This window comes from Mustela nivalis, assembly GCF_964662115.1.
Source record: "Mustela nivalis genome assembly, chromosome: X".
NCBI classification, from domain to species: Eukaryota; Metazoa; Chordata; class Mammalia; order Carnivora; family Mustelidae; genus Mustela; species Mustela nivalis.
The window spans coordinates 32,844,709-32,856,923 of NC_139040.1; the positions used below are offsets into that span (position 1 = coordinate 32,844,709).

At 36.4% G+C, this 12,215-nt stretch overlaps 1 protein-coding gene across 2 annotated transcripts in view; it reads left to right on the top strand.

The window, feature by feature from the left end:
• LRCH2 (leucine rich repeats and calponin homology domain containing 2) overlaps positions 1-12,215 on the top strand; it is a 128,069-nt gene that overhangs the window by 49,450 nt on the left and 66,404 nt on the right. For both annotated transcript variants that reach the window (XM_082716342.1, XM_082716343.1), the window contains exons 3-4: positions 4,289-4,433; positions 9,616-9,742. In XM_082716342.1, the coding sequence (XP_082572468.1) occupies positions 4,289-4,433; positions 9,616-9,742 (272 nt within the window). The remainder of the gene's footprint in view (positions 1-4,288; positions 4,434-9,615; positions 9,743-12,215) is intronic.

Here is a 12,215-nt window from a genome sequence, read left to right on the forward strand (position 1 = left end):
TCTTTTCCCAAGTCCTGCTTGTCTCCAAAGGCAGGCATTAAGGCTGTTGTGAAATGAGTGTTTCCATAAAGAATAAATTAAGTTTGTTTTTTCATCTTTAGATGGAACCATATTATATACAATACCAATTTTGCATGTTTTCTTGAGTATAATATGTTACTAGTCCTATAATTCAGTTGCCCTAGTGTACCTGTTAATTAAATGATTTTTAATGTAAAAATTCCTTTTTGGTTTAATTGTACATCACAAGATAAAAAAATTTAAGAGTTTAAATTTTATCTGTTATATCTATATAGAAGTTAATTTTCACTTTTTTGAAGGAAAAGATGAGATGCTGTTAGTGTGAGATATTTAAAGAAATTAAGATACAGAATGTTTTGTATTATTCCCTATCTTTCTTTCCGTGTTTGTATTTTTCTTTTGGCACTGTTACTCTGTTTACCTAGTTCTTAGAAAGGATGTTTATACAGATTTAAAATCTGAAAAATCCTAGAACAAGATTTCCTTAATTAAGGGCTTTATAATAGCTTGAGTTTTAATTTTGAGTTTATTATGCTTTATTTGATTTCACCCAGTTAAGTTAGAATAATAATTAATTGTAATTTTAAGTGGTGTTTACTAAGTAAATAAATATATTAGCTCATCTAGAAAATAGTTTATTATTGCAAATTTAATTAGATTCCCTAAGGGAATTCATATATTACTTGGTAATTTAACTAAATTATCTTTTTTTTAGAGGGGAAAGAACATAAAGCCTCACACAATATGTAAATTATTAAAATAGTGTTCATAGTATTTAAATTATTTTATTAAAATCACTGTTATTAATACTGATATTTTGTCTTTTTTATATTGTCAAATAAATTGTACACTCATTTTATTTCTGTTTGGGGCTACAGTTATGCATCACACTAACAATTAGTTTGTCTGCTGATAAAACAAATCAAGAGTAGGATTATGATTGGGGCGCCTGAGTGGCTCCGTTGGTTGAGTGTCTGCCTTTTGCTCAGGTCATGATCCAGGAATCCTGGGATCGAGTCCTGCATCGGACTCCTGCTTGGCAGGGAGTCTGCTTCTCCCTCTGCCTACCGCTCTCCTCTCCGTGCTTGTGCTCTCTCTCTCTCTCTCATTGTATCTCAAATAAATAAATAAAATCTTTAAAAAAAAAAAAGAATAGGATTATGACTGCTTTTATCTTATAGCTGAACAAATAGTACTTTTGATGTTTTTTCCCTGTCAGTGCTTGAAACACTCTTTATATGGTTATTGTGCTTTCTTTTGACCATTATATTTAGTCTTCTCTGCTTGCTTTTTTCCTCTCGACTTAGCTTGTAGATACTGGCTGTCCCGATGGCCCATTCTTGAACTCTTTCCAACTCAGTACTATGATGTTAGGTGTTGTCTTCCATTTCTGTGATTTTATAGTACTAACCATATTCCCAGAACCTTAAATTTTATATATCCATCCCAGACCTCATGTCAGAGATCTATAATCATCTGACTAACCCCTCCATTGACTCTCTTTCAGATATCTCACATTATACAAATAGATGATTGAATCTTTGATTCTAACTTCTGCTTCAAAAAACAGAATAAAACTCTCACCAGCAACAGCAACAAAAACAAAAATCTCGTTCAACCCCCACCTCTTTTATTAAATAGCCTCTTACTTATTCCACATAGACAGTCACTTGCCCAATATCTAAGTACTAATACAAAAATATATTTCAAAATCTAATTTTCTTAGACTCATTCTTGTGATCTTAATTTAAACTACCATCATCTATCTCTAGGACTTTATTATTTATGGGTCTATAATGCTAGCTATTATACAGAATAATGAACTGGGCATAATTTTATTTTAGGTTTTCAGATTAATTGTAAACAGTAATTTTTCAACTCCTAGGATTTTGAAGTTACAAGAGTTAAGGGGTTAAACCCTAAATGTAAAAGAAACATCCTAAACTTAAAAAAAATAATGATTTAACTTTTCCTCCTCAGTAGAACTGCCTGATGCTTGGTTGTTCAGAGGAGGTAAGCCAGGATATTGAGAAACTTCTGTTTCAAGTTCAGATTTTGGTTTCTAGTAATTCTCTCTGTCCTTTTATTTAGTCATTTAGAATCTTATGGTGGTAGGAAGACAAATCCAAATTAATTCTCAAATAATCATAACTAATTTTTTTTGCCTATTATAAAATTTTATATTAGGTGAGTGTGTGTTTGCACTCACATAAACATATATTAATACATTTATATTAGTATTCTGAATAGGGAATTTACTATATTGCTAAGTAAATAGGTCTCATCCCTTAGGGTAAGGAAGTTAGAAATTGGTAGGAGACTGTTCTTGTGAGGGCAGAACACAAGTTGAATGATGTATGGTGGGTTAATGTACACCATAGATGTTCTTCCTGACAGAGGTAAATAATACTCTTATTTTTTAACCAAATATAATAAACTAATGTAAGCAAAATATATATCTATGATGAGGTAGCAGTGGTTCTCAACAGGTTGTAGGGGCATTTGAACTCCAGGGGACATTTTTTGTCTGTCATGATTAGAGGGTTTTAATGGCATCTGGTGGCTAAGTGCTGGGGATGCTGCTAAATATCCTACAATACCCAGGATAGCCCTACACAACAAATCGTCATAGAGCCTAAAATGGCAATAGTGCTTCAGTTAAGAAACTCTTTTAGGATATTTTTTCCAACCTGCCACATACTTGTTGTCTTAAGTATTTTTCAAAATTTCATTTAACTAACCTTTAAAAGAGGTGTAAATAGTTATAATAATTCCATGATTTTATTTTTGTTAAAACTGAAATGATTGGAAGTATATTTGTGTGTACTTGGAATAGTAAGGATTCGAGAATGAATACCAGGTTTCTGGCTTGCACAATGGAACAGCAGGAGGATGTTGGTGACATTATCTCAGATAAGAGAAACAGATGTGTGGAAGAAGATTTTCAGTTCAGATTTTGCAGAATTTGTACAGACTTTGTACAATTTGAGGTGTCTGAGAGATATCAAGAGAAATTGTGAAGATCAGAACATAGGTGTTCAGACATAGCTTTAATTTGAAATCTGTTGATATATAAATATAATTTAACCCTGGGATTGGATGAAATCACCCAGTAAAGTGTACATCTTAAGAAGGAAAGGGTACCTACTTGTCACAGCTCTTAGGAACATCGACATTCACAATACAGGGGAAAATCCAGCAAGAGACTAAGAAGTAGCCAGAGAGATAATAAGTGATGCAGAAGTGTAGTCTCCCAAGCCAAGAGAAAGGAAATTCTTCCAGTTAGATGAGTCATTATTTATACAGAGGCTGTTGTGACCTAGGTGGGCAGGAAGTGATTAGAAACCCATTTACAGTGGGTTGAGAAATCCATGGTAAGTAAAAAATTTAGTTGTGTTGTTGGTTTATGTAAGTTTGGCTGTGAAGGAGGAAGAGGTAGAGGCGGACGTGGGATCTGGGGAGGATTTTTTGTGGTTTTGAAAAGATCAGAGAGAATTCCTCATTGGTATTTTAAAGATAAATTCTAAAGATATCAAAGCATATGAAGTACAATTTGTTAATAAACAAGCTTTTAATGAGGATATATATATTTAAGATTTTGTTTATTTACTTGAGAGTGTGAGCGAGAGGGAGCACAAGCTGGGGAAGGGACAGAGAGAGAAGGAGGAGCAGACTCCTCACTGAACAAGGAGCCCGATATGGGACTCTATCCCAGGATCCTAGGATTATGACCTGAACAGAAGGCAGATGCTTAACTGAGTAAACCATGCAGGTGCCCTAAATGAGTATATTTCTATATGACTTTTTTGCCTTCATGGTCATGGTGGATGATATTTTATAGTATGTATTTGCATAAGATTTTATTTATTAGAGAAATAGAGAAAGAGAGAGAGCAGGGGAGGAGCAGAAATAGAAGGATAAGCTGACTCTGTCTTGATCTCAGAACCCTAAGATCATGACCTGAGCTGAAATCAAGAGTTGGACGCTTAACTGACTGGGCCACCCAGGTGCCCCAATATTTTATAATACTTTATGTACATATGTATGTACATATATAAACTCTATGCCCAATGTGGGGCTTGAACTCAACAATACTGAGATCAAGAATCACACATTCTACCAACTGAGCCTGCCAGGTGCCTCATATTTTATTATATTTTAAATAGTTGATTAGATGCTGAGTGATTCAGCAAGTATGAAAATAGTTCTGTTAATTATAATAGATACTGTATATGTTTGGCACTCAAATATTACTTTTCTTTTTCAGATCTTTCAAGAAATCGCTTTACAGAAATTCCTTCCGATGTCTGGTTATTTGCACCTCTTGAGACGTTAAATTTATATCATAATTGCATCAAAACCATTCCTGAAGCCATTAAAAACCTGCAGATGTTAACATACCTTAACATTAGGTAAGGAAACATTTTTGGGGGTAGATTTTGTTTTTTATTACATTTCTAATCCTTTTTAGTAATAAAGGAATGTGTTTGGTTTGGCTGTGTAACCTATATTTATCTCAACAGTACCTTATTTGTATTTGTTATACCTTAACATTACTTTATAGGTGTTTGGTCTTGTTCTTGAGAGCAGTGCTTCTCATCCCAGCCTTTAATCTTCCCAGGAGTCACGTGGGGATTAAAACATCTGATTGCATAGCTCTGCAGTGGGGCCTGCATTTCTAACAAGCCCCTAGTAATGCCAGGCTTTATTTAGATCAGAAATATTTTACTGAAATCATAGTACCACTATGCAGATTTATTTATATGCATTTTCTGTTAAAGTGAAACATTATAAAGAAACAGTTCTTGAGCTATAGTGTTCACTCTTGTGAGTTCTCCTTGCTACTTTAAGGATGGATGGGTTGGGTTGGGAGTGTTGGAACTTTAGGAAGTATTAATACTTAATAGATGCTTACTGTGTGCCAGACAATGTTACAAATACCTTACCCATATTACCTCATCTCCTCTTCATTTTGAAAGAGGTACTCTTTATTTATTTATTTATTTATTTATTTTTAAAGATTTTACTTACTTGAGGGGTGCCTGGGTGGTTCAGTTGTTAAGCTTCTGCCTTCCACTCAGGTCATGATCCCAGGGTCTGGTGATTGAGAGCCCCGCCCAGTGGGGAACCTGCTGCTTCTCCCTTTCCCTCTGCCTGCCCTCTCTCTGCTGCTACTCCTGCTTATGCACTCTGTACTCTCTTTCTCTTTGTCAAATAAATAAAGTCTTTTCTTTTTTTTAAAGGACCACTTTCTTGTTTTTTTGTTTTGTTTTGTTTTTCTTTAATTGTAAGTGTTCATTTCTTCCCTCTCCTTAACAAAGTTACAGTGTCTGAATTCCCATACAGGGAGGTGGTAAATATAATTAATGTATATAAATAATAATGGTCCTTTCTTACTGTGATACATTAATCCTTCTATTTGTCTCCCCCAGTGGTGTCACCTGGCAGTACATACTCTTTTTTAACTGAATCTTTATACCTTAAAATGTGTGAATTCCTTTCATAGATATTAGTCATTTGGGTTGCTCTTTTCTCCAATTCTCTAATCTGCTTGGCCTGGCTTGGGGAGAGGTTTTGAGGCAAGTGAGGTACTTTGAAGTGTTGTCTTTATTTTTGTTTCACTTTGTTCTCTTATGGAAAAAAGTGATTTGTCAAAAATTGAATTATATTCCTATACTAACAGAAATGTATGGTTATCTTAAAATAGTTCTACTAAAACTTTCTCTGATTCCTGTTTGGATCTTTATTTATGTATTTTAAAAAATATTTTACGTATTTATTTTTATGAGAGAAGAGAGAGAGCGCGTGCGTGCGCATACAAGAGAGCAGGGAGGTGGGGTAGAGGGAGAAGCAGACTTCCCCCTGAGCAGGGATCCCAATGCTAGACTTGAATGCAGGACCCTGGGATCATGACTTGAGCAGAAGGCAGATGCTTAACCGACTGAGCCACCAGGAGCCCCATTTTGATCTTTAAAAATTGTCTCCCGGGGTATTTGTTTATAGTCACAAACGTTTTTGAACAAACTTTATTGAAATAACATTAGTCTTCATTTCGACTTCCTTTGTCTCTAAAACATGGCAAAAAAGTGAAAATTGATGACTTATTAGCTGTGTATAAAAAAATTCAATTCTGGAGAAAGCTGACTGCTAACTCAATGAACCTGCTTCTTAAAGTTAGAAAATAGGCCAATTTTTTAAAAAGTAAGCTCTAGGCCCACCCTGGTGCTTGAACTCATGACCCCTCAGATCAAAGGTCACATGTTCTACTGACTAACAGCCACGTACCCCCCCCAAATAGGCCAATTTTTAATCTTTTTTTGGTCTGAAGGAGATTAGAATAAATTTGTATGTATCATTACTCTTCCCACTTTATTTTTTATTTTGTTTTTTATTTTGGTGAAAATATCTTGAGAAACTTCTAAGATGGTTTTTCAGCTCTCTCTTTCTGTATAATACTCCCTTGTGTGCTCTACATTGGCTACTTTCCCAAGGATCTTGTTTGATTCTGAAAGTGTCAAGAGTTGTAACAAGCACCTGACATTCTAGCAGCCTGGCCAGGATTGTGGTCTAGGGCCATTGTCTTTTCTTTTCTTTTTTTTATTTTTAAAAGCTTGTGCCTTGTGATTAAAGCCAGTATAGTGTTTCTGAATGTCCTCAGGTCTTAATGTTCTCCCTTGGGGTAATACTAAGTTATTTTTTTGCTGTGTGTGTTACACAAAATGCTGAGTACAGGTCTATAAATGCCACTTTGAGGGGCATCTGGGCAGCTCAGTTGGTTAACCGTCTGCCTTCTGCTCAGGTCATGATCCCAGGGTCCTGGGATCGAGCCCCACATCAGGCTCCCTGCTCAGCAAGAAGCCTGATTCTCTCTCCCATTGCCTGTCACTCCCCTTGCTTGTGCTCTCTCTGTCAAATAAATAAATAAAATCTTTAAAAAGAAAGATTTTTATTTATTTGACAGAGACCACAAGTAGGCAGAGAGGCAGGCAGAGAGATAGGGGGAAGCAGGCTCCCCACTGAGCAGAGAGCCCAATGCAGGGCTTGATCCTAGGACCCTGAGATCATGACCTGAGCCAAAGGCAGAGGCTTAACACAGTGAGCCACCCAGGAACCCCAAATAAAATCTTAAAAAAAAATAGCACTTTGAAAAGCAGGAAAAAATAACTTATTTTTGTGAATACCTAATAATATGTAAATGTAATGGTATACTTTATATTTTTTGGTGGGACTATTATCTTAGTCTGTTTGGGCTGCTATGACAGAATACATGTATTGGGTACCTTGCTCCCGAAACAATCTACACATTTAATGCAATCCCTATCAAAATACTCCCAGCATTTTTCACAGAGCTAGACCAAACAGTCCTAAAATTTGTTCAGGACTACAAAAAATTCTAAATAGCCAAAGCAATCCTGAAAAAGAAAAGCAAAGCTAGAGGCATCATGATTCTAGACTTAAGCTCTATTAAAAAACTTCAGTCATCAAGACAGCATGGTATTGGCAGAAACACACATAGATCAATGGAAAAATAGAAAACCCAGAAACGGACCCACAGTTGTATGTTGAACTAATCTTCAACAAAGTGGGAAAGAACGTCCAATGGAAAACAGTCTCTTCAACAAATAGTGTTGGGAAAACTGGACAGCAACATGCAGAATGAAACTGGGCCATTTTCTTATACCATACACAAAAATAAATTCAAAATGGATGAAAGACATGAGACAGGAAACTACCAAAATCCTAGAGGAGAACGCAGGCAGAAACCTCTTTGACCTTAGCCATTTCAACTTCTTACTATGTATTGGGTGCCTTATAAACAACAGAAGCTTATTTTTCATGTTTCTGGAAGCTGAGACATCCAAGATCAAGTCACCAGCAGATTCGGTGTCTCATTGAGGACCTGCTTCCTGGTTGATAGGCAGCCATCTCCTAGCTATCCTCACTTGGTAGAGGGAGCAAGGGAGCTCTCTGAGGTGTTTTTAGGCAGCCATCTCCTAGCTATCCTCACTTGGTAGAGGGAGCAAGGGAGCTCTCTGAGGTGTTTTTACACTTGATCTTAGCCAAAGGCCAAGAAGCGATCTTTGAGGTATTTTTTACAAGGGCACTAAACCTGTTCATGAAGGCTCCGCCATTATGACCTAATCACCCCCCAAAGGCTCCACTTAAAAATATCATCACATTGGGATTAGGTTTCAACATTATAAATTTGTGGGGGACACAAATATTGAGTCTATAGCAGGGGTCATTTGGTCACTCTGTATTGGTGTATAAATTTGACCCACAGTAGGTTGAGGGTAAGGACCTCAGAGCCATATTGTCCAGATTAGAATCCTGGCTCTCTTATTTATAAGCAGTGTGACTTTGAGCAGTTTGCTTAATCTCTCTCTCTTTTTTTTTTTCCATTTTATTTTTTAAAATTTATTTTATTTTTATTTATTAACATATAATGTATTAGGCCCAGGGATACAGGTCTGTGAATCATCAGGTTTACACACGTCACAGCACTCCCATAGCACGTACCCTCTCCAATGTCCATAACCCAACCACCCTCTCCTTACCCCCTGCCCCCGGCAACCTTCAGTGCTTAATCTCTTTTTGACTGATTCTTCCTCTATAAAATGGGCATCATGATATGCTCTGTTTTCCTAAAGTTGGTTGTTGTGACATTAGTGGAGTTAATTCATGTGAGGTGCTCTGAACATGGCTTGACACATAGTAAACAATACATGTTAGTTGTTTTTATATTTAAGTGTATCCATAGAGATAGGAATGTTTTATCAACTTGGAACTTAGGTAAAGGTGTTAGTGGGCTATTCTACTGTAAACCCATAAGAGAAGGGAGTGGGGGCACCTGGGTGGTTCAGTGGTTGGTGCCGGCCTTCGGCTCCGGTCATGATCCCACAGTCCTGGGATCTAAGCCCACATCAGGCTCCCTGCTTGGTGGGAAGTCTGTTTCTCCCTCTCCCACTCCCCCTGCTTGTGTTTCCTCTCTGTCTCTCTCTCTGTCTCTCTCTCTCTCCCTCGCTCTCTGTCAAATAAATAAATAAATAATCTTTTAAAAAAAGAAAAAGAAAAAGAAAAGGGAGTGGATTAGGGTTTCACATGTCTTTGAAGATGTAGTTCTATTAAATTCTTTCATAGATTTGAACTTAGTGCATGCAAACTTATCCTTAGAACCTTTCCTTTGTTAGAGGCATGGAGGTATTGAATGCAGTGAAATGATACCAGAGAACAAGGTTCTGACATTTTCTAACTCAGAATGATTTTGCGTTTTGAGAACTGATGAGATAATATTATAGGTAACAACACAAGCTTTGCAAACGTTTGTGACTGGGCAAATCCCTTAGCTAGTTTTACCCTTTGTTTTCTTATGTGTATAATAGAGATAATAGTGCTGCCTGTCTTAAGGGGTTACTGTGAGTATTAAATGAGATAGTGCATTTAAGGATTTTAGTGTGTTATAGAGTAAACGCTCATTAAATGATAGTCATTATCTGGTGAAAGCTTTTTCTCTTTAGAGGTGATTTGTTCACCTCAACATAATGTGGGAGATTTCAGACATATCTAATAATGAGACTTTCTTTTTCTTTTCAGTCGAAATCTTTTATCAACATTGCCAAAATACCTATTTGATCTTCCCCTTAAAGTTTTGGTCATCAGTAATAATAAACTGGTATCCATTCCAGAAGAAATTGGGAAGTTAAAAGACTTAATGGAATTGGTGAGTAAAATAATTGCATTGACACATGCCTTTATATTTTGGAAGATTGCTCTTTATGGAATTTCAGTGTAATTTTTTTTTTTTTTAAAGAATAACTTTGTATACACGTATGTTTACCTTAGTAAAATTTTGAGATGCCATTGCTTATGTCTGATTTTAGCTCACAGCCACAATAAAAGCCTGGTTATTTTTAGTCCCAGTGAGTCGAAAGGTTTGCTTGTAAGTGTTAAGAAATGCTTTTCAAACCAATAAGCATTTGTCTATTCATTTTGGGGACAATAAAGGTCTTAGACCAGGAAAAGATATCTTTTTTAAAAGGTTTTACAGGGCTACTATGAAATCCTTAGAGAAGTGATAAAGGAAGAGAGTACAATGCCTGCAAACAATAGAATGAACAAAATAACTCTTCCTCTTCTATATTCTCATGTGATTTTATAACACTTGGGAACCAAGATAAATGAAGAGATGCCATTATATACAATTAATTGTAGAAATATAGGAATAATTTAATTACCTTGAACAGAACATTTAAGGTATTAAAGGATATTGAACTTTGAGAGAAACATATTCTCAAAGCATTGACCTTTTCTCATCTTTCTGTTACTTCTGTAGGGGGACGAGGACAGGTCATCCCAAGATGGGCTACTTTGGCGTGATTATTTTGAGTTGAAAGCAATCAAACCAAGATTTAGGAAAAGCTCTTTACCCACCCCCCACCCCCCCCCAGCCCCTGCTGCGGGGGGCGGGGGGGGGGGTGGAGGGGGTGGTGGTGGAGCACAACTGCCTAAATTTACATTGAAAAGGAGAGCCTGCACTAGGAAAGGCCCTGTTAATGGAGATTCCTCTTTACCTATTGAACTTTACCTAAATTATTTGAATAATTGAGCACTGGTTTATTTTCCAAACATCACCTCTTTCTTTCCAGCTGATAATGGTCTTCCTCCCCTTTGTTCTCCCAGATTCCTACCCCTCTCCTTAGCTTGGGATGTCACATAAGCCCCTTGTTGCCTGTCTTTGGAATTTCATGTTTGTATGGATTCTCCGTACTCTGTACTTTGTATGGATTCTCTGTTTAAAAATTTTTGGTTCCTGCTCACATATCTCTTGAGTAAAAGCCCAAGTTATACCCCTCCTTAGCTTAGCTCCCCCCACCCCCAACTTCCTTCTGGTTACACTGGATTTCTTGCTGTTCTTTAGTACATATCAGGCATATTTTGCCTAAGAGTCCTTTAATATTTATTGTTCCTTATATTCCTTTCTTATATATTGGCATGGCTCATACTCTTAGCTCTGACAATACTGCTCAAATAACAGCTTCTTCATGAGACAATCTGAATTGCTAATATCCCTCCTCATTACTGTTTGCTCTGCCATTTTCCTTTACCCTTTTTTTTTCACAGCCTTTATCAACTGTCATATTATATAATCTACTCTCCTTGCTAGAATGTAATAAGCTCCATAAAGAGCTATGAGGGCAGGAATTTTTGTTGGCTTTACTTCAAATTGTGTCCCTAGCACCTACAATTGGGCCTAGCAAATAGTTGGTATTGGATAAATGTTTGTCATTGAATGAAGATGCCTTAGATATAGTTTGAAAGAAGTATGTAGGATATATTTTTTCTAATCATCTTAGCTCTATTGGGTTTTTCCTTACACGGCTTTAATATTCTTCTGAATTTACCCTCCTGCCTTTTTTATTTTTGATAGAACTGAATATATGTGCCACTTTTCTCTCTCCAAGCTAATATCATTTCCAGTGAAAGTTGGAATTTGGGGGCAGTTCAGTAGCATGTGAATTTCATTTGCAGTTTGTCTGGAGTGACTGCTGTGTGAGATCTTTTTGCAGATTTTGCTTATAGAGGAGAAAGAGGAGAGCACAGTTAAGCTGTCTTTTAATATGGAAAAGTGGTATCCTTTATCTTTAAATCAGGATTTGCATTTTAATTTAACCTTGAGATACTTCCGATTCAGATCTCCTAGAAAGTCTTTGGGTTATGATGTGGGCCAAAGAATTTTGAGCTTGTAACCCCTCATGTTTTGAATCCTTTTGAGAAAGAGGTTTAAATTGATTCTGACCATCATTTTTGGTTCTCAAGCTCATGTCTGTAAGTCCTTGAGTCTCTCAGCTTTTGCCTAACAGAGTAACTCAAAACTACTATAATTGACAGATTATCTCAGTGATTGATAGTCGTTTTTGATTTTACCTCTGAATGAAGAGCACTTGGATGATCCTTATAGTTCTAGTTTTGATTGGCAAGAGTGGTCTTTAGTTGAGATTTTCAAAAGGCTGAATTATGTAGTACTCAGTTATAATTTCACAGTACTGCACAGAAAAAATTTGATAACTGTGCTAAATTGACTTCATGATGTAATATAAATAGAAATCTGCCAGATAATCCATTTTTAGAGAAACAACATTTCAGGTAACTTTTGCTAGCTCCATTAGCCATGTGCTTTACTTTTAAAATGGAAA